At 37.5% G+C, this 23196-nt stretch overlaps 1 protein-coding gene across 4 annotated transcripts in view; it reads right to left on the bottom strand.

Moving 5' to 3' along the window:
* The window catches only part of Fhos (Formin homology 2 domain containing), a 245288-nt gene that overhangs the window by 79821 nt on the left and 142271 nt on the right, over positions 1-23196 (bottom strand). For all 4 annotated transcript variants that reach the window (XM_076627885.1, XM_076627887.1, XM_076627886.1 and 1 more), the window contains one exon: positions 8060-8118. In XM_076627885.1, coding sequence (XP_076484000.1) covers positions 8060-8118 — 59 coding nt within the window. The remainder of the gene's footprint in view (positions 1-8059; positions 8119-23196) is intronic.

Raw genomic sequence — 23196 nt, 5'->3', positions numbered from 1 at the left:
CGATTAATCGTTTTATACTTTGAAATCTTCTAGTGTAAAAATAGCTGGAATATGTAGATCGATATTCAATTGGTTGTAATTATTTATATTTTTGAAATCAACTATCCAAATCCACGTGGAAGAAAAAGCAAAGAAAATGAATAAATTAAATCGCTTTACGACAGCGAAGACAAATAAATTCGCAAAGTATCTCCGTAATTGACGAGAATTTCAACATGCAAAGAGAATGCCAAGAAAACGGTAAAGATGAAGTCTATTTCAAGGCCGGATAGACCAGACTAGAGTTGCTGAGGGTGTACGAAATCCGATTCCACGTGTCGCGTGATGCGTGCGAAACATAGCTCACTTTGGAAGCGTTTCCTACAGCGAGTCTTCTTCTGTTCTTGCATTAATTGCCGGCGATTACCGTAATCTCTACTGGAGATCTACAATTTTTATAATTACTAATATTAACGGCAAACCTATCGAAACCACCACTTATACAATTCATTTATGCGATTATAACGATATTAAAATTACATTAACGTAATCTCCAGCGGAGGATCTGTGCTTCTTTACAACTAACACCACTAATATCGTACTAACTTTCTAAAAGATCAAAATTTCTCCTTAGTAATTATGATAATCCATATCGACTATCATCATTTTCAACGGAAGATTCGCGGCTTTTACGATTATTATCTTAGTTAGTCGTTCGTATCAAAGGTGTTCTAAGTTTGCCCATTAATTAGGAATCGATGATTCTATCTGGTTTCTGATGTGTATAGTGGTTCGTATTTAGATTTAAGAAAATTTTGTTTGAACATGAGTTTGGCGAACACGCTAAATTCCGTGGCCTTGTCCAATGGACGAGACCGCAGAGAACTCGATTATTAACGAGCGAATTACTAATAACGGGATCGAAAATTTTACAAGAGGAACTGGCGTTGCTCCAGGGCAAAATTAAAACGAGCAAATCATTACACGAGGCCATTTTGCCCACTCGTCGATCGATGACCAGTGAAACGATTGTTTTTGCCCAACGGACGAATTAAGGAGAGAAAAAAAGTATGTCCAATTTATTGCCTATAAGGAACTTCTGTGTAATTTGCGCGGGAAAAAAATATTTGTCCTATAATTATGAAACGTACAAAAAAACGGAATGATAGAAAATTGAATCTGGAACGTGCGAAAGAGAAAATGAATGGTGTACTCAATTAGTAGAACCGTACAAATATATTTTATATCAGAAAAGAAGGGAGCGAAGTATTAAAGAAGATCTTTCGAAAGGACGAAAAATAAAGTACTCGGGAATAAATTCTGTAAATTTCAATTTAATTTCAATTTCAATTTCCTTTCAGACTAGCCTTGCGAAACTCACTAACTTCTAAATAAAAAATAAATAAAGGAACTTGTGTAAACCAAGAAGAATCAATTCAAAATCAATGAAAATCAAATTACTGATTCAAACGTACTTGAAATTTATAGACAACTAATATTCGTAGTAATAAACCTTTGCGCTTTTAAGTATGACATCGATACTTTTCTTTCTCTTCTAACAGATATTATTTAAATATTGAGCCTATGTTTGCATTATTACAAATCTTTCAATTATAAGAATACGAGTATAATACAATAAATCTGAACAAGTTCCACAAGGTAGAATGCAAGTACACCATGCTATATCTTAAATACGAAGAAGAAGAAAGTTGCACAACTCGCGAATTAAAGGATTCAATTTGCTCGAAGGCACTGGAATTATTCAATCCCGTGTGTCACGAATCAGCAATTAAAGAAATCGAACAATTGCAGTAGACACGCCTCCGATGATTTACGTTGCTTTAATCATCCGTATTAAAGACAGCCGTTCCCCTCATCGAGGGTGGACAGGCCGTGGTGCCGTTGAAATATAGACGCGGCCAGGAAACGACGAAATATCGAGAATAAGCGAAAGGGCCGACAGGTTTCGCGAGAGACGAAGGTACACGAAGCACCGTTAAAATATGTAAAACGACACAGTCCACGTCGGCTTCCGCTCCTCCTTCCTCAGCCCTTTTCTTTTTTCGTTCTCCTCTTTTTTTCAGCCGCTTATTCTGGACCTTCGATCATCTCTCCTCCACCAACTTCGTAGGGTTCAACGAACGGCTACGGCCCGCAGGTGAATTCTGCGGGACGACCAGACGCGAGCCCGAGGTTTTCGTGTCGTTCGATTTGCCAAACTTGAATCGCGCAGCGGTTAGTTAGCGTTTTCTGTTTCTGCGATCGACATGGTAGACTCATTTCCCAGCGTTGCTTAATTGGTTTAGCGAGACCGCGTGCAGGATCGAATTCTACGATAATTGAACGATTTTTTGTTCCCGGACCGTGGAAAACGATTGGGAACTCGGTTCCAGTTGTTCGATTGAGCAATTTCATTCTGAAGGATTCTTTGTCGTCGATACTCTGTGGTTTTTTGCTTGCGCAGATAATAATTGTATCAACCAACGATAGAGTTATTTGAGATAGCCAGTTATTTCAATCAGTTACTCGAAAGTTTAGCGATTATTTATATATATTGTAAAGATAAATGCCAAAGATATTGTGTATTTTTCTTGTTAATTTATAGGGAAAGGATAATTGTTTATTTCTGTATATTGAATTTGAACAAGTCAACAACCTTGTTTGTTTGGATTACAATGCAATGCTGGACTCTCTTATACAATGACTAATAATATTCAAGGATCGATAAATTGTATCCAAGTTATAAATTTCTATTGCACAATTTTGCTGTTTTATAGTAAATGGAACAACAGGGCAATTAGATGGTTTGTAATTTGTAAAATTAACGTGTAAAGCTTTATTTGTTTTATTAAATTGTCACTGCTACGGCGAGAGCATTTATACACTCGTAATTTCATTTATTGTAACCTAACAATCTGCAGTTTGTAAAATTTCACGAGTGATGTTACTTCAATTGTGCAAGAAGGCCATGATGATAAATTATTTTATTACATTTAATAAATAAGAAAGAAGACCAAACATCTAAATTTAAAGTCCTTAAACAACAGGAGAAAATTATTTAAATTAACGAGTATTTTGTTACAATAAAGTTATTCCATTTGAAAATTGTAATAAGAATTTTCAATATATATATATATATTCTAACTAGCAACAAGTGCTACGGGAAAGAAAGTCATCAAGTTTCCTTTAGATTCTTGCTAAGATTGCTTCATTGTACATATCAAACTGTTCGTAACTTAACACGTTTCTTTTCATTACAGCGACAGATGCTTCGACTCAATTTGCAAAAACCCGTACGTCCATCTCGTCGCCGACATTCTAGACAACAACTTCATCACTTTTAATTACTCGTCACCTCCTTAGCTTCTCTCAGACGGACGCATGTAATTAGAGGTAGCCGGACGACCGATTTCAAACGTAATAACAAGCTGAACGAGCACCCGCTAAGAAACTCTATCACGTTTTAACGTCCGTTTAATTACCGTCTGTTTCAGAGGAAAGAATTTTTCTACTAAAAACGCAACGTTGCCGTTGAGTCAACTTCTCCACGAGTCAATGCGCGTAACGCTGTGACAAAAGACCGACAAACGATATATTAGTGTGTTATTTTGATATTTTCATCGTAAACGAACTTTTACATTTTTCGATCGTTTAGTTTAAGTTTGTTCAAAATAAAAATGATTCTAGTAAATAGATTTTCAAACGTTTAAATCTGGAATTTATGTGTACATTCCTGCTTACATCGATAGTAAATTTAAAACAACAAATTTTGCGTGCATATGCTTTGGGCGTTTTCTTTTTTAATCTTTGTACGTTTATCTTATCTTTGTAAATAAGTCAAGATAGTAGAATTGAGATTTTCATCACCATACGTGAAGATTGCAACTAGTACTTGTTACAGAATTATTTTTCAAATTTGCATTTCCAAGATTCGTCATTTACACGGAGATAGTTCTATGTTTTAAATTTACAATTAATAAAAACCAAAGAATATTCTTCTATTATGCATTCTATTAGAAATTTCGAAATATTTCATCAAAGATCCGTTTTAAACCTGCTGCGCTCTTTGACTTTTGCGTCACGTTCTTACTCTCGTTTCAACAAAGACTTTTAATGATTTCAAAATATATATATATATATATATATATATTAATGAAGAGTTTTCCATTTCATTTTCAAGCCTAAAAGATATTTCAACATAGAAGAACGCAATTGTCAATCAGAAATGAACCAACGAACGCAGCAGTCTTAACACATTGTCAATCGTATATTATCGAATAATAATCAGTTACTAACAGTATTTAAATAGTGTTCTTAACTAAAGATTCAAGATGACGGTTTTGGTGTAAAGGAAAACGCGATACGTATGTATAAAGGTTCGTTTGAGTAATTCCTATTCGACAGACTTAAATTTCACGACGCACGCGCTTGATGCAACAACATACTCAAGACTGAATGCACTCGAATATGAGGACAATCACGATTACACTTAGTTAGATCGGTTACACTTGTACAAGCACACACATAGATCGGCACAATATGCTACAGCACGAAAGGCAACGCAGTCACGCTCTCGACTGAAATAACAACGCGTTGCGATAAAATTCGCGCCACAACTTTTTATCGACGATCAGGAGCTCGTACGGAATATATTGGGAAATAAATCTCTCTCTGTTCGTTAAAAAATAATGAGGAGAATCGGCTATTGTGAGCGTTGTGTTTCAAAAGAAACCAGAATTCACTTAACCGAATTTTACGAACTCCAAATTGCGAGATTACGACGCTCGTTTGGGAAACATCTCGCCTCCGTTCCTTTAATTACTCGTTTTTGTGTTGTAAAAACAGATTAATGAATATATGTATATACAGTAGATGGAAGGAAAGTTCGTGCAGTTCGATTTTCGGTTTAAAGTGTTATGTAATTTGTAAGAACGTACAAATGAGACAAAGATAAATGATAATGATCACCGATAATGGAAATCGAATAAGAGATAAGTTGGAAATAAAAATACATACTATATGTGTAAAAGATTCTACGTGCAATATTTAAAAATTATATGAATATAATATGTACGAAATGGAATATTCAAATTTCCATGAGAAAAGATGTATGAAGAGGGAGAGAAAAAAAACATACCGCGACGATCTTACATAAATCAAGCTCGAATTATATAAAATACTAACAAAAAAAAAAAAAAATGTTGAAGATAAAATCATATACAAAACGTACAAAAACTTCTACGTTTAACATCTAAAGGTAATCCAACGTCTCTACATTTGCGATTTAATATTTAAATCTCGTGGAGAGAAAATGTTTTAACATGGACAAAAAGTAACATAGAATCACGCTTCTGCATCGCCAGGCGCCGTCGTAACAACCGATCATTTATTACATTTTTTTCCTCCCGCCTCGTTGAATTTCAACTCGACCGACCGGCCGCCGTCTTTTCCCGGGGATTGACAAAATAAGATGTTTCGCCGGTGCTGGCTTGATCGCCTCGCGGCGATCAATCTTTTTTTCCCCTCTTTCTCTGTGCGCCAGAAAAAGGCGACACGGCTACGTTTTCGTCGACAGCACGAAGAACCGGCGAAGACCCATTTTCACGGTGATTTTAGCGGGAAATCTCGTCGCGTGCCGCACGATTCAATTTTCCTCGGTAATATTATGATTTAACGGGGCCGACCAACCGCCCCGAGCGTCGAGAACGCCTCTCCTCAGTCGTTCCACGACGACGCTCCCGACGACGAAGATGACGTAGACAACGATAGCGACAAATCCGAAATAATTACGAATGCGTTGCCACAAAAATATTATATCGCGTAGAATGTGCGGAAACGATTCGAGAATGTTTGTAATTGCTTAATGGAATTAGTAATTTCGACGAGGTTAACTTCGTGTAATCGCTTTTCCAATTACGTTTCAACGGGGTGTATTGTTAAGCACTCGGCCTTCCGACATACTTTTCCTGGTTGAATCGGGAAAAAGGATTCGTCGTTGGTACGTAATGCTTTGTAATGGTGAAAAGAACGTTAAATTGGATTCGCGAGTCATCCTGTGATTGGGGAAGGTACGGGTTCTCTGCTTTTTGTTATTTCTCCTCTACCTTTTTTTCGAACTGCTAGGAAATGAAAGAGGTTGGCTTTTGACAACGAGAAAATGTAGTTTCACTTCTATTTAGATTAAATCAAAATTCTGCTCGGCAATTACATATAGAAAATGAAAATCTTTTTACTTATCGAAACAACAATGAGATCGTTGGGACCATGACAATCAGTTTAATCTACCAATAATTAAAAGATGAAATATTACGATCGAAATACTCAATTTCTTATTGAAACTTCGACATACAATTTTTAGCGATATTTAATTTCGACACATTAGTTAACGATTAATATTATATTTTATTATTTATTCCGCTTATTTAATACAGTTTATGCTTGCATAAATAAATCCGTGCGGCATATTATATAAAAATAAATTGCCATGACGAATTATAAATTACAGCGGGTAATATATCTAACTATATATCGTATCTACCACTCTATTTTCCCATCGAATTATTCCATCAACGACAATGAAAGAAGAATGTTAATATCAACTGTATGATCACGTATTCAAAATGAAAAGTGTTCATATAATCAACGATTGCCTTTACACAATTATTCTCCATTGCGAAGTCACATTCGCTGCATGAGTCGCGGGTTGAAAAAGAAACTGCATCGCGGTCAGCGGGCACAGTTTTTATTCGACATTGCGTGGTTAACCATCACCTGTCACGGTGATTAATGGCTTGTACTCTCTAGCGAAGCCCTAGGCCGATTTTTGTCGCTGCTACACTGTTCTGCACTTTATACACTGGTCATTACTCTGTGCGACGTTTTCATCAAAAAGAATTACATATCTCGGACAGTAACGTTACATTAGATCTTTCCTCGAGCCGGCTATAGGGGTTCGTGACTCGTTCTCTTTCGAAAATTGATTCGGGTCTCCTTGGTGGACGATAATCACACAATATGATACGATCCGTGTCATTGGTTGTTGACGAACGCGGATTTCAGACGTGTAATTTGATTATTCGCTATTTATGAATGACGAAAGGACAAAACGTTTCAGTTAATGATCCTTCGATCCTGATTCAATAAAATTCACTGCGACTGTCACTGAATCCATATACAATGTTTATCGTCTAGTATATTGCAAATGCTCGAGTAAAAACGAACGAAAGCTTATTCGATGCTGTTTCATACGATATCCTTTACGCGATAATTAGTTGGATTTAACATGGCAGGAAAATCGTTTGCAGAAACCTAGCGATAACTATACGGTTAAAATTATCGATTCGTATAACTTTTCTATGTAATTATAAATTACCTATTGCAATGTATTAATATGATATATATTTATCCGTGTAATATACATGACTAACATAAATATACTTATTTATTGTAACGTGATATGAATTTTATGATCAAAAAATTGAAATCACGTACAACTTGAATAAAAGATATATTGTTTTCAAATTTATCAGCGAAATATTTCACCGTTCTTGTATCGTAAAATTTGACTCGAGTTATATTAAATGAACTTTCATTAAAATCGTAACTTAATACGTTTTAATAAAATGTCAAAAGTTAAGATAAATAAAGACTATATTTTATCGGGGATATTAATATTTTCAATAAAACTAAAAAAAATATTCAAAAAATAGTAAAAAAACTAAAAATATTCCATTTCCTAAACAGTTTCACTTTTATATTCCTAAAAGAATTTTTAATTATTTTTACAACTAATAATCCCAATCTCTTGAACCTCGGATATACCTATGTACATCTAACCTCTCACGTTTGATCATCATTATATGGACGATTCATGAATCAGTGTCAATGATTCGAGAAAATGATATTTCCTATGTGGCTAACGATTCTTTATCGATCATCGGACCGAAACGCAGTAAGTGGAGCAAGATTTGACCCAGCGATGCTGGTTACAGGTCGGTGAATCGTCGTGAATCGGATGATCCATCCAAGTGGATCGTGGGAGCCTGTGGCTAGATTCGAATCGAGTCTCGGATGTACTCACCTATGATAGTATGCACCCTCACAGACAGCTGTGTCCTGAGGACGATCGAATTTTTTCGGCTGTAACAGAGAAAAATAGAGAATGGCATTAATCATCGTGTAGTCGCAAATGCAAAACTGACAGAGGATTAACTATTCGAAATTTGTATATTATATATTTATAATTTAAATAGTATAAGCAAACGCTGTTCTTTGAATTAGAATTATGAATAATTAAATAAACGTCGATTGTTATAAAATTGATATCGTTCGCAAAATTTCATAAATGCGTCATTTACTTTTAGGAGAATTGTATTTTCTGAACTTAATGGATGAAGCTAATCATAGCGAGGTGATGTCAGAATCATAAAGTCAACAAAAATAGACTTGTTACGTTTTCCCCGTGTATTTTTCAAGCGACCAAGTACTTTTATGCGTCACCATATTAGCAAATCTTTCATATCGGCCAACTGTGTCTCAATTTTCAACACGTTCTTGGCCATTTCCTGATCCAGTAGTACTAACCAATAACACGCCCGTCAAAAAATGGGTTAAGCATTCGAAGAACGCCGCGGGTGCCCGTGGCTGAAAAATCATCGGGACATCGTGTAATTACCTCTTAGACGATAGGCCGATACTAATTATTCGTTGTGAATTAATCGAGCCTGCCGGTCGGTAATTACTTAATTGAGGCTGCGTGAGCGCTTGCACAACGCTTGCACCGGCGCGGCGTATAGAACGCGCGACTCGGCGCGACACGAATTGGGTTAGAGTGGCTCCGCTCGGAATCTGCCTCGTGCACCTTGGCTAGTCGCGGCGAACTTTAAGGCCCTGCGAACCTTCCCACGCCACGCGTCCCTGAGAAACTACGGCGACCGCGTGCACAAAGGATTTCAGACGAGGACGAGAAGACGAGAAAGAAGAACAAGGAAAAAAGAACGAGGGGTGCCAGGGAGAACGAAGAGGAGACCAGAAAAGAGAGAAGACGAAGACACCGGCGCGGCGGCATGAGCGAGCGTCAAACACATCCGGGGCAAAAAAGTCGGCTACGTACGCGCGCGTTAATAATGTTTCCGCTCGTTAAACGAGCGAGACGGAGCGCGATTACGCGTTTTGCTTTTCCCACAAGCTAAACACGTACGTAGCGAAGACCGAGACACGGGGCGACGTGGTCGTGTGCAAATGCCCCGTCGTTCGCGGAACACGCTGCACCGGCCGCGATTCTAGCGCGAGCGCGAGGGTCTCCGGAGATCGATCCCCGATTAAGCGCGATTGTGTACGCTGTCTTCATGAAAATTTCAAAGCCGTGATGAGAAATCGTTTTTCTAATGCCGAGCTGTGTGCATCGCCGCAACTGTACATACTAGGAACGCTGGAGTGTTTAGGAAGGGGGTGAGATTCTTGCGAGACAAAAGTAAAGCTGTGTGCATTGTGCTTAGGAATTACATTTGGTTAACTTCTTGCATATGTATTTCGTTTGACGTTGCGTAAAACGTAAATGTAAAACTGGTCCAAATTCTAGTGTGTAATGTCAAAGATATTATTTACAGAAATATTGGGGAAGTAGTGGTTTTATTATCGTTAATTAATAAGAAAGGAAAAGTTTCTTAATTGAGATTTTGATTCTTTTTCATTTTCCTAATTTCTCTGTTAGTCAGAAGTTTGGAAGCATTGGATACGTACAGTATAAAATTGAAAAATTTAACGAGAAGACAGCATAGATTTTTTATCACCTTAGGCAACTTGTTCGACGAGAATCTATCAAATTAAAGAAAGTTACTATTGAAATTTATACTATAACATTAATTTTGAATTAATACAGATTAGCGGGAAATTTAGTACAAGTACAATTAAGAAAATAATTCCATGGTTTTGTCTAGTAGTGTTGTATGTACGCGAGTTTGCAGAAAGTAACATTTTATCGCTAGCCCAATACCAAGTAAAGTTTGATCGTAGCAATACCAAAATTCAGGAATAAAATAGACATAATATAATTTGATATATTCGTAGAATATAATAGACGTATGTGAATCACAGATTACTCTGATCACGGGTCAACACAACTTCTACTAATTGCGAGATTGTATCAGGTATTCCCAGATTTCAGGCTATCCAAGTCCGATCCAAGTGGATCACGGAAGTTCTAATATTCGGAGGTCAGAAACATCCATGATCGTCAATAATCGAGAGTAACGAAGGCATTAACGTTTGTTTCTCAAGCATCAAAATTCTCAAGTACATTGTAATCTTAGCAATATTAATGCTTCAACGATCCTAGGATCTCGAGCACCCTTGGCATACCTTGGTACCCTGGAACCTTGAAGACTATGGCTCCTTTGCGTCGCTAGACTCTGGAAACCTTTCTCGACAATCTTTGAATTTGGAGAATTTGGGAGACTCTAATGCTTCCTGAAACCTAAATCCTTCGTGATTCTAAAAATGCTGGCTACTTATTAATCTTGCAACGTTTAAAGCTGCGACCAGTCTTCTTTCCACGACAGCAGAAATATTTCGATATTTCATAGAGGTTTAATAATCCTGGAATCTGAACACATTCTGGATGGCTCACATAGGTACGGGTAGAACTTGCGTACATCCTAAATGCCTCTCGTAGCTTTGATACCTCCGGTGACTCCAAATACCTCCAGCACCTGTAGAATTTCCAATCTACAAATTCCAATATTAGCTCTCGGTCCTTGGAGACACTTGCATCTGTAGTACATTAAGACTTTGAAGCTATGTGTGATTTAGATTTGTTACGTACTAAAGTTTAGTCCTTAGAGCTAGCCATTGAAAGAAATAGATCTCTTTCATCGGGTATAAAAAATCTGGCCAAAATTTCAATGCCCATATAAAGAGGATTATGCAAATGATTAAATAAATGGAATAAATAGAATTAAAGAATAAGTTCTATATCGTATTATATATCGTAGACCATTCTATCCTTGCAACATATTCGTTTTCCCGAGTTTGATAATGATCTTTGTAATCTGATTTTTCAATCTAATTTAATTTAATTTAATTTTCAAATGTAATTTAATATTTTATGATCATCACTGTAGGTTTCTAAAAATTCGCTGCACCATGTTCTACTAATCAGAGATATCTCTATTTATGGACACATATATTTAAATGAGAAAAATGCGAATAATTTTTCCTTTTTTTTTATTTCAAACGAGTGCAAGTATAGGTTACCTAATTAAATGAATTTCCACGAATTAAAGTGCCTACTCTCTTTTTCAGGAAAGTGTGTGCAACGTGAAAGAATAATTACTCGTTTCCTTTACTCATAACAGAGCTATAGTATTCCATAAACGAGCATATCGAAGTTAATAATTAAGAATATCACAAGTTAATTAATAAGAAACAAATCACAATGATGCATGCATTACATACTTCATAAATAAATCATTCCAATAGCGATTTACATATCTCACAAGTGCATCTCCATCTAATTTCGAATCGTTGCTTTCAAGAGCATAGAATTTATGTGGAATAATCTACCAGACTGATGTATATGGAATGTCGTTTTCTAAGCAGAAATTTAACCATAATATTTATATATACATGTATTCCACATCTTGTGCGTATATATTCTACATCTAGAAAAATCTTTCCCGCATTGAAACTATCAGCATCTTTTAAAAGACTATACCATAGATTGTTGACACCTAAAAACGCCTACCCCATACAGAATCAACGGGATTCGAAATAATTACAGATATATTTGGAAAGAAGTTGTCTTATACGAAAACCATGAAACATATCTTAAGAAATTATGGACAAAAATATAGATTAAAAAATGTTCTTCGCATTTAGAAAAATCCATCCTAAATCACGAGCATAGATAATTCAAAAGATTCAATCTCCATTTCTCGATTTATTCCGTATCAAAGAGCATCGAGCCGTTGAAGATTAAAGGCGCGTCGTTAATACACGAATTACGGAGTTCGGTGAGACGCGATTGAAAAATATCACAAAGTTTTAAGCAATCCCGGAGATCATAACCGCGCCCAGCAGCAAAACTTTTGATCCTGGCTTGGTTCTTGCCTCGCGGCCCCGGTTATCCCGTAAACAAACCATTTCCATGTGAATCGAGGGAAAAGAAGCCGTGGAACGACTCCTTGGATTCCCTTAAGAGAGTTGACTCACGGGGACAGGGGTTGCTCGAATAAATTAAAAACTTTCCGGCACGGGGCCAAGTTCAATGTCGGCAGTCGACTCGCTTCCGACGACATCCTCGCCGCCGTTTACGTTTCCACGTAAACAGACCGCGGTTTCGTTCTCTTTTTCGCGTTGCGTTCAATCTTCGCTCGCGTAATTGCCGCGTATTGTTCCGCGGTAATTGGCCGACAACAGACGTCAATGGACGAACAGGGCAAGCTCGTGTGCTCGTGGAAAGTAGAATCTCGATCTCGCGAGAATCGAGATGGAAGTTTCGAAAGTTATTCGAAAGATACGTAGGTGGAGGGTAGGGGAAGAATCGGATTGAATTTAACGTGGGCTTTGCGGAACGGCGAAGTATAAACGTACTAAGATTTCTCTCCAGCGAAAAAGACGAAAGGAAAATGGTCGTTGAGTCTAGTCGTTTCGAGACGAAATGGACGAAAGTGTTAAAAACAGATTTGCGAAGTTCTGGTTTATAGATTAGATTACAGATTTATAAAAGTTCACTTCATGGACGTTGATAGTAGCTGGTTATACTTTCATGTGTTACGTTGTTTTATCATTTTCATTAGAAACGTGGCACATGTTATTTCGTACCGTTTCTACGGTGATGAATAAAAATTGAATAAATTCTCGTAGTCGTGGTATTTGAAAAAATTTCTTTCTTCTTTCTGACTAAGAAGGGATACAAGAAACGTTCTTTACATCGAGAAACAGATTCTTTATCTTTGAATAAAATGGTGTATTTTCGTATCGATACCAGGAAAAGGAATGCGCAAACACATACAGTGACCTTCGAGCGATCTCAGACTGTTGAATACTTCTTTACAGAGGCAAGTGGTTCAAGCTTCGGAGACCTTATGTAAATAATGTACAGAGTAAAAGACGTCTTGGTTCTTGCTTGGTTAAACAAATTCGATTTTCATATAGTCGTTCTTATGGCAAATTTCGGTAAAAAGTATGTGAAGAATATGGGATCGTCTTTAAAAAGAACCGTACCAAAATTTAATTTTATACTAACTTAAACTTGCTTTTTATATTATTAGTTTTTAATATTCTACGCTCTGTTACATAATAATTTACTAATCGACAATGTTGATAAATTATAATACGATATAAAATCGATAAGCTAGAAGCTGTAGGATCATATAACCTTCTCTTTTACAATTATAATACACTTCCTTATCCTTAGATGCACCGCCTTTAGCAAATATCATCTCAATTTTCAAACGATGTCATTAACCGTCTCGTTCTCCTTAAGACCCCATCAAATATCCCTTCCAAAGGAGCATATCACGGGAATTTCTCTAGCAGAACTTTGCCACGTCTGTTCACGTAAGACTTTGAAGTTTGATCATAATCGAATAGACCGGCCGCACGCGAGATCTAAATTTCATTTAAATTCAGAATGAAGGTTTTACCTGAAATTAATGGTAACCTGTCAAGCTTGGTAAGTAGATTGCATTTTCGCCGGGGTTATTACTTGATCAATGATAGTTACAGATATAGGCAAGGAATCTTCCCTAACTTCCTGTACTTTCAAATCTGATACGATTCATTTCCTTGTAAAGTAAGAATGAAATTGCCCCAGTGAACGTATCAAATACAGTTACACACATTAATATTCGGACGCAGCACTATCTCCGTAATTGTTGCTTTGTATACGAGAGGATCGTTTAAACCTCCTGATGTTTATTTGACAACATGAACCATTTATCGTAGCTTAAAAATACGTAAAGAATTTCTGCCTACAGGCAACGTTTAATTGTACGACAAATTGTTAACAAAACGAACGTCGTTTCATTTGTCTTATCAATTCGATGCGGTCTTCTTCTTTATAGCGCTGTATGTAAATTCAATTGACGTGTAAACACTGACCAAACAACTCTTTAGCGAAACACATCTACTCCACCTTGACGCAAACCAGCCAATTTACAGGCAATCAGCTCGACATAAAATCCTCGTTAATTGTTTCAGCTGTCCCGCAAACCGAACAAACGTAATCCACCATTTCTCGACACTCCACAAACGTAAACTACACGCGAACAATGGAACTGCTCGAGCCGCCGAAAATCGCCCGCAACTCCATTCACGGTTCATTCTCAAATTTCTGTACGAGTGGCGACGACCGTTGTTGCGTGCTCGATCCGGCTGGCAACGATCTCCGGTCGACTCTCGAACAAACCTCGTTGAGCTGCGGTTGCCCCGGAAAAACAAGCCGATCGTATCGCTGCCTCGGCTCCTCGAGATCGACTCGAGATTCCATGTAAATGCGATCTCACCCTCTCGACGGTGCGGCGCAGCTCGCCAGCACCGAGTGCACCCGCGAGAGAATGAAAAGTGGCCGTGGGGAAACGTTCCCTTGCAAATGGAATGCAAAATCCTGGACGGTGTGTGTCGATGCTCGTGGGAACTTTGCCGTCCGTAAGCACGACGACGAAAGTCCCCGACGAAAGGATTTCCAATCTCCTTTAATGGCGCATTAATCGCGACTCTGCCGAGGGGACGCAACTGGACCAGAAGAGAGAAAAGAGAGGGGAAAAAAGAAAAAGCTGCGACGATGGAGGAATCGAGGGAAACGGGTTGGGAAAGAGAAAAGAAACGAACGAAGGAAGAGGTTCGTCGCGATAACCTCCGGATCGAAGCGGTTTTCAATTGACAACGGAGCGACCGATAGTCTGCGAAGTTTCCACCCAGTACCGATTATCGATACTCTTGCGTCGAGCGACGGCTTTGCCGCGCGCCAATTTCTCTTCAGCGTTATGAAGTGGCGTTAAATAGACGCGGCAGAAGCGTCTTTTTACCGGGATGAGTCGCGGGATGCTTGGACGAGATGTTAACGGTTAAGAGAGATCAGGTGACTACATGTTGCGAGAGCTACTTCAGGTGATATTAAGACGATGTCTCTTATGGGTTTATAGTGGCTTGGAGCTGAGATTTATTGGTTCACACGTAGAAATAAGGACGGTCCCGTACGTGGAATAATCATATTACAACATGAAATACAAGCATTTTAAGTACATAACACGTGTATGTATGTATGTATGTATGTAAAAGGAACCGCTATAACGATGTTAATCCAATTAGATAAGAATCAAATAAATGAGTTCTTTTCTCCCATTTTTATAAACCGTAACGTGTTCTTACAATAATAAATGTAGAAATACTTTGCCTTAGATTGTAAGAATCTGTTATTTCCTGTCTATTTCCCACAAATACTTATGCCCGTTTTATAAATAGCATGCACGTATACGTAAATATAATTTATTATAATCTAAAGGAAAGCGTTAGAACATATGTACATAATTCAAGGTATATCTGAGAGAAACTAAGGATGCAGCTATAAGTTAGTGACTAGAAATGCTTCGTTTCAATTGTATTCTTTTTCAAAACCACTGTTGATATTTATATGTACCACTTTGCGTAATTGGTATCTAGTCTATTATCAATCATATTCATAAGAACTTTCTGTTACCATTTTTTTAAGTCGCGACTAATTCTGTGATTTCGCTACTCTTTTTTTCGTGATATTCTTTTCTTTAAATTCATCTTTAAATTATCAAACCATATCGAGTATTTTATTTTTATAGATATACCTATATTTTTTAGACCGTCTATACCGCATTCTTCGTAATACGTTTAAGTGTCCTGTAACGAATAGGAAAGAAAGAAGATAGAAAATTAACTCATTCTTGTCAATAACAATCATATTCATCGGCACTTTTAGCTAGTAATAGCAAAAGTAGCGTGAAGAAAGTTACTTAGAGACTAGGCTCTATGTCTTAAGTTCTAGACTCTTGAAATATAAATTAAATTCTTTATACTTCCCGAACACTTTTCCTCGCACAAACAACTGAATAAATATTATTAGTGAAACGTTAGAAATCACGAATTACAAATTAATACATTTTCGCGTCGCAATAACAAGTTCTATAATAAAAAAAACTTGTAATTTCTTTGTAATTTTAACAAATTAAAACAAATTAATTGTTTTTATAGAATTACAGCAAGTTGTGAATTGCAAAATTATGCGCTATAACATACAATTCACTATTCGTAACTTATTAATTTACTAATATTATTATGTAATTGGTGGATTACTGCGAAAGAAAGCTCTAAAAGTAATTCTAACTTTCACAAGCCAGATTGCTATTAAATAAAAATTTCATAAATCGAACGACTCGTTCTTTGCATAAATTTAAGTTTGAACGACAAGCAATTATCAATCAACGAGTGTTTCAAATCTTCCAATACAATACCATACATATGAAAACAAATTTCACAAAGAGCAATAAATATTATAATCAATAAGTTCTACATAGTCCTGTAAGACCGAATCATCGATATAACAATTAAACAGATCGATAAATTAATCATCGTTGACCCTATCCGTGCTTTACAGAATCGACCGAAACGGTTCAACGCCCTTGTTTCGAACTCGTAAGAAGTGAGAAGAAAGGCGGACCGGAAGCTCAGGCCATGAACAAGCCACCCAGCTATCAGGCACACGGTGTGTTCAACGAGTCGAGCATAATTTCGTTGGTGATTAAAAATGCCAAGCTGTCAAACCGCAGGCGAATACAAACTGCATGAAGCACGCTGCGTCGTGCAGAATTACCTCGAGCAGCCAGAACTTTCGAGGATCAGGGGCTAATTGGCCTATCGGAAACTATAATGTAACTACTCGAAACTTATCGAAGGGAGAGAAATTTCCAGCAGAACGGCCTCGATATTCTAACATTTATTCCTGAAAGTTTCGAGTAACCTCTTGCTATAGTTTCAAAACGATCGGTTTGCAAAAATCTTTAGGATACCGTTGTACGATGAAAATTTCCAAATCCAGACTGTTTCAATTAAAGTTGTAAAATTCTGTAAGTAAATTGGTAGGGAATAATAGATATTATAAGACTTCTTAATAAAATACGCTATTATTATTTGTCTCTATGCTATCGTACAATACAATTTCGCTGCAGGCCATATAAGCCAATGAAATGACAAGTTTTCCTGTTTAATGCCACATTTAACGAATCTGTGGAACAATCGTCATGAAAATTTCGTCGTAAATCGGCTTAAACTCGCTTCGTGCTCGCCGAGTTCCTTCATTCGCTATCTAAATTTCAGTCGAAGTTCAAGTATCTTCGAATTAAGTCTGAATCCGAGTATTTAGGTTAAACCCGAGTTAAGTGCAAGTTGGGCTAAATTTAAGCGAAACCTGAGTCACGTTCGAGGCATGTCGTAGCTCTGTTCTTGAATCAACTCGAATTTGCGGAGACCGCGAAAATCATACGTTACACCTATCGCGCGGATAATTTAAGCAACGCTGATTCAATATGAATTTTGCTCAAAACTCAAATTATAATTTGACTCATTGTCAGTGAGGAAAACAGTGAGGAAAGTACGAAGAATTCTCGTGTGTGTTATTCAACAAACTTTCGACAAAATTCGACGAAGGCTCTTGAACCTCGGCCAATTCGTAACCCTTTGTCACGGCGTGAACCTGCCAATTGGCTATTGCCATCCCGCTAGCCGTGTTAAACGCATGGAAATGCTATACTATTGCATGAATTAGAAACATCGAGAAAAACAACTCGGTAGACGTTACAGAAACTCGTTATGTTCTGGCAATTTTTTGATATTACGTGAGCAAGGATGTTGGCTCCGTTAAATGTTAATTAGGATCACGATACTTGAAGCGACATTTACGACAGTTGGACAGATTTATTTTGAAAATAACACATAGTCTTGTATTACGTTTTATTATTGAATACATTATAATTCTTAAAAAAATATCATCTTCGGTATTTGGATTGCATGAAATAATCTGAAAATTCATTCTTCAACATTAAACATTTCTTCAATATTAAAACGTAAAATAAAGAAAAATAAAATATGCAAATTTCTTCAGCGTTGAAGTTAAAAATTGAGAGAGATAAATGATGTAAATTCCTTCGATATTAAAAGTGGAAAGATATTCAACTTTTCAGGGACGCAGTTTTTTAATTTAAAAAATTATTCAAGATATTTTTTAAGAGTAGATATATCAGGTATGCTGAAATCTTAACAAACTCACCTTTAGATTGATTTCCAAGATAAGTTTTAACATTTTTACTTCAGAATCTCCAACTACTCTGAGTAAGCCTAGCACGTAGACCAGAAAACCAAGATAGAGTAAACTAACGCTTCATAAATTCAAAGATAAGCCATGAATTTGAATTATTTATCTCGTATCACTTCCACGATCTTCACTTCGATTACGAAACGATCACTATTCGAGTAGCTTCTCTCATTTCACCTTTACGCGTCAAATTATGCAAGACAACAAAGCACTGAAATAAAGCGTTTTACAAGATCTGCCAAGAGTTAGCGCTTGAAAACAAGATTCCACATTCCATTCTTTGCTCACGAGTATCGGCCTTCATAGTGTCAGCGACTTCGTTCGACGATACGATATTAGTTCGGAAGCCCTAGATTTGTACGCAGATGCCAATAATCAGTCAGAGGACATATTTCCTCCCATTTTTCGCGAGCATTTACCATCATGCTACTATAATGGCAGAGAATATTCTTTTTTCTGTTTATAAAACTCCCATGGCAATGAATTCCATCTGTTTTCAGCTATTTTCATCCCTAAACAACTGTCTTACTTACGGACAACTTAGAAATATTCAGTACGCTAAATATCAAAAACTACCTCAACTGCCTCTAGAAACAATTTTACTTGGCACAACCTGGTGCAGAACGAACCGGTCGGTTTCGAACAAGGCCGTAGTCACTGATTTACACACCGTCGAACGACGAATTAATTATCGTTAGGACGAACCAGTCGGTTCAAATCCCTCGAATATCCGGAATTCACCGGCACGAACAGAGGACACGGTCGATTAACGCGCGGGAATAAATAATCGCCGGTGATGAACGAACGATTACGCAAGAATCCTAGGCCAGGCAACGCGCGCGTAAGGTCACCTCTGTCTTTCCCCTTTTCAGCCCATAAATCACTTAGGAATTAATCCCTCTAATTGGTACGGCGGTATTTAAATCGACGACGCTCGGTCGCTACCGTGGACGAGGAGAATGCGGACGTGCGTGGAAAACGGGCGCACACGCGTCTGCCCCCGAGCACCGAGGACATGTTTTTACGCGGTCGATTTAATTCCCTCGTTTATAATTAGTCGACGCCTCCCGGTCGACACCACCAGCTGGATTCTGGGATCGTCAACGGCGATAATTCGAGCTTTCAGCGTATCATCTGCAGATGGAAATATTTATCGCGAAAGATAAAGTTAAGGTAACGACGGTCGTGCGATGTAGGAAGATGTTTGCGGCTTTGGTTTGTGGCTCTCGTCGAAGGAAGGAAAGAATGATTTCGGAGAAAATGATTTACGAGCTATTCCGAGACATTCGTACAGAATTTGTATGGTTTTTTTTGTTAATTAGCGAGGAAGATTAATCGTTCGTAGGTAAACTAGGTCATTCAGAAGATGAACAATTTACTTCGTTACCTACCTACATCGTTTAAATTCTGAAACTCCTAAATCTCGAATGCAGAGTACTCGACGAATCTGTCATCGAATTCTCGTTATTTCACAAGTAGTAAAAGTGTTTCTAGTTTCTGATGAATTTTACAGAGAATGTTTGAAAAATATGATGGAACTTTTAAAATTTAATTGCCACGTGCACACGACCAGAGCCGAGTACCACGAGTATCGATTCGAACGCCGGCTCGATGACAATTCACGTCAATTTAAGTCGTTGGTGACGAACGAAACGCGACGGTGATACGTGAAAAGATTTCCAGCTCGTTCAAAAGCAACAATCACGGCGGATTGGAATCGAATAATGGACGATCGAAGTAGAAACGGGCGACGCTGGGGTTTTCTTTTGCACTCGATCGGCCCGTGATCGCGTTGAAAAGAATCGAACGCTAGAAAATGGCGATTACCGTGGATTTATGCTTGCACAGACGCTATTCCCTGTCGTCTCGCCACGTATTATTAACTTTCGAGGATTCGCTTCATGATAATTAAATTTACTCTTCCGAGCCAACTTTTTATTATCATTTTCTCATTAGTAGAAAGCTGACCTGGATTTTTTCGCACAATCACTTACTAACTAATAATATTGTATTAATGAATCGACTAGTTAGAAATTACGAATTAAGTATAGACTTTTCTTTCGTAAATTTCACAATTTTACCTTCCAAATAGTTTCAATTTGAAAGAACTCGCATTACACTTCGACAGCGCGAAACTTCCTTTTATCCAGCAACGATCTTTCGGCAATCAAATCTTAGAATCGCAAAAAGTATGTATGCATTTCCGCATCGATACGAAACGGACATCAATATTCATTACTTGTCGCGAAACTCATCATCGCGATTGATTTTTCAAGCGCAGCGTAATTATTGTCACTGTTACCTGGGACAAATCCGATGCTACCCGGTAGTTCATTCGATTCATCGTTCGATCATCAGGATTCAACGGATAGCGCGGCTACCTGATCGATGATCGATCGACGCGTGCTCGTGACGGCACGCTTCCGTTCCGTTTTCGACGACGTTGCAGAAAACCCGGCATTCGTACGACTTCGGCGAATCTCATGAAAAACGAGGAACGAATAATACTGTTCGGCGAGTTTTCGAAGAGTCGAGTCACGGTTCGTGATCGACGATACACACGCGAGTGAAAGTCAAGGAACGAACAATCGTGGCCGGGTGTCATCGAATCGTGAACCGTTTCGTGATTGCGAGTATCGTCAAGTTTCGGCTCGGAGGGTTGACACAATGGGAACTTTCCTTTCGAAACGATCTTGTTGCCTTCTTAGCTTGTTTATGGTGCGATATGAGGTCCTTTTTCGAATATAAGTTGCTTCGATGTATAGGTGTGTATAGGGTTTGGCAAGAGGTGAAAGCTTGAGAACAATGTTCAGAAAAATATATTCGAGAAAATATTTGAAGATTGTCGAATAGGTGCTTTATTGTTTAGTATCTACAAAATCATGAAGGTGTGTTTTGAAGAATATTTTCGCATCGTCAAATTATTGGGCAAATGTAAATCTAAAATTTATGCAATGATGTACTTGTAAAAAGAGATAATGTACTTTTAAAAACTAAATACATACGTACGTACTTATCCTTCGATCGAGAAAATATTTTGTATATCTTGGTTCGTATCTTATATTATATCGCGTAATTAAATATCTTTAATTCCTAAAAGATATTTTATCTAAAATATTGCAATATCTCTTTGATACTTCGACAAAATGATATATAAGTTATTTCATTTACATCCCTCGATACTTTTGCATGTAGCATACGCCACTTTGTCGCATTATTCCTATGTTTGATCCTTAATGAACCAAGATTCTTTACGTAAAATTTACTAAATATCTTGACAACAATTCCAATAAAAGGAAATAAAAAGGTATTCAAAGATTTTATCTAAAGCGATCGACTTTCCCCGACTAGTCCGATAAAAAGAGCGTGACACAAGAGAGAGAAAAAGAGAAAGAGAGTACTCTCTAAATCAAAACTGTCAGTCGGTTGCTCGTATTATATCCATCATATCGAACGCAGGAAAATGATCGATCCGTTCCATTCAGGAACGTTTCGATCGATCGACTGAAAGTCACGGAAACCGGGCCAGGGAACAAATTCCAAATCGGTTGAAACTAGTTGCGCCGCTTCTTGGCAAGAAAAATGTAGCCTCGATTCCTCTAAATAAACTTTTCACGGACGAAAGAAGGAAAGTACAATTCCAAGAAATAATTTCACTGGCGATAATTTTTCGAACTTAAAGCTCCCTTACCCAATCATTTATCAACTGGTAATACTATTGAATCGATAAGCGACAAATAGTAAGCTACAGATTTTTGTTTTACAACTTTGGAATTCTATACTGCACGGAATGATCAAATAACTGTCAATTTATATCAACATTCGTCTTTTATAATTTTGTAATTTTACGTCAAGTAGGATAATTAGACACTGTGAAATTTGTAAAAGTTTTATTATCCGACTTCTTTCGATTATATAAGAAGATCTACTGGTGTTAACAATTTCTAACTAGCAACTTGACAAATTTCGCTAATGGTAAACTACGCCTCATAACTGTAACATCACTGAAAAATCTTCAACTTTTATACCTTGTAATGTTACTTTTATTATTGTTGTACCATACAAAAAGGATATATAAATTATTAAATAAAAAAATAATATAAAAAAAATTGGCGTTTACGATTGTTTCATGATTATAGAACCAGCGTAATGGAATATTTTATTATACAAAAAGTGAATTCCGTATAGAACAAAATAATGTTATAACGATAACTTTCATAAATTGAACTATTCTGTCTTGCAGACTTCTTTCTTCTCGCGTTCTATCCTATAGCTCTGTATAAAAATTACAAAATTAAAGTGATCGTGAGGTTGCGAGCACCGGTGTATTAATTGAATTGTGCAAGAGGAGCCCTAGCCAACGAAACGAGATTAAAATGATGGAACAGCGTTGATCTCGATATTCGCGAAGAATTCGTTGAAGCACCTCGATCGATCCCATCCGAGATGCCCCTCCGACGTGACCATTCGCCCGTTCGTTCCAATTATTCAAATGCACCCTTGCACCTGTTGCATGGCAGATGAGGCTGCGCCGCGTTTCGCGCCGCCGAGCCGTTTCGCCCCCGCGCGCTTTCCGAATAATTGCCGTGGATGCAGCCGGAAATATTTCACGCACGGACTCCGTGGGAATTCCGTTCGACGATCTTTAGCGTATCGACCAGCCGGAATCATATTTTTGTTATGGAATTTTGGAGTAGCTTGACGGAGCGGTAGATCTTCGTGATGGTTTATGATATAGAGATGTTTTTGTTATGGAAGTGGAAGTTAGAACAGTATGGATTAATAGTAGATTTAAGTCAATATACAGAGTGCCCAGCTAGATGGAATCAACTAAATATTCGCCTTGTTTATCGTTGGTCTTGGAATCTCGTAAGGAT

The sequence above is a fragment of the Bombus vancouverensis genome, chromosome 2 (assembly GCF_051014615.1).
Source record: "Bombus vancouverensis nearcticus chromosome 2, iyBomVanc1_principal, whole genome shotgun sequence".
In the NCBI taxonomy this organism is placed as follows: Eukaryota; Metazoa; Arthropoda; class Insecta; order Hymenoptera; family Apidae; genus Bombus; species Bombus vancouverensis.
Note: the sequence above shows the minus strand (reverse complement) of the source record. Positions and strands in the feature narration are given on the sequence as shown.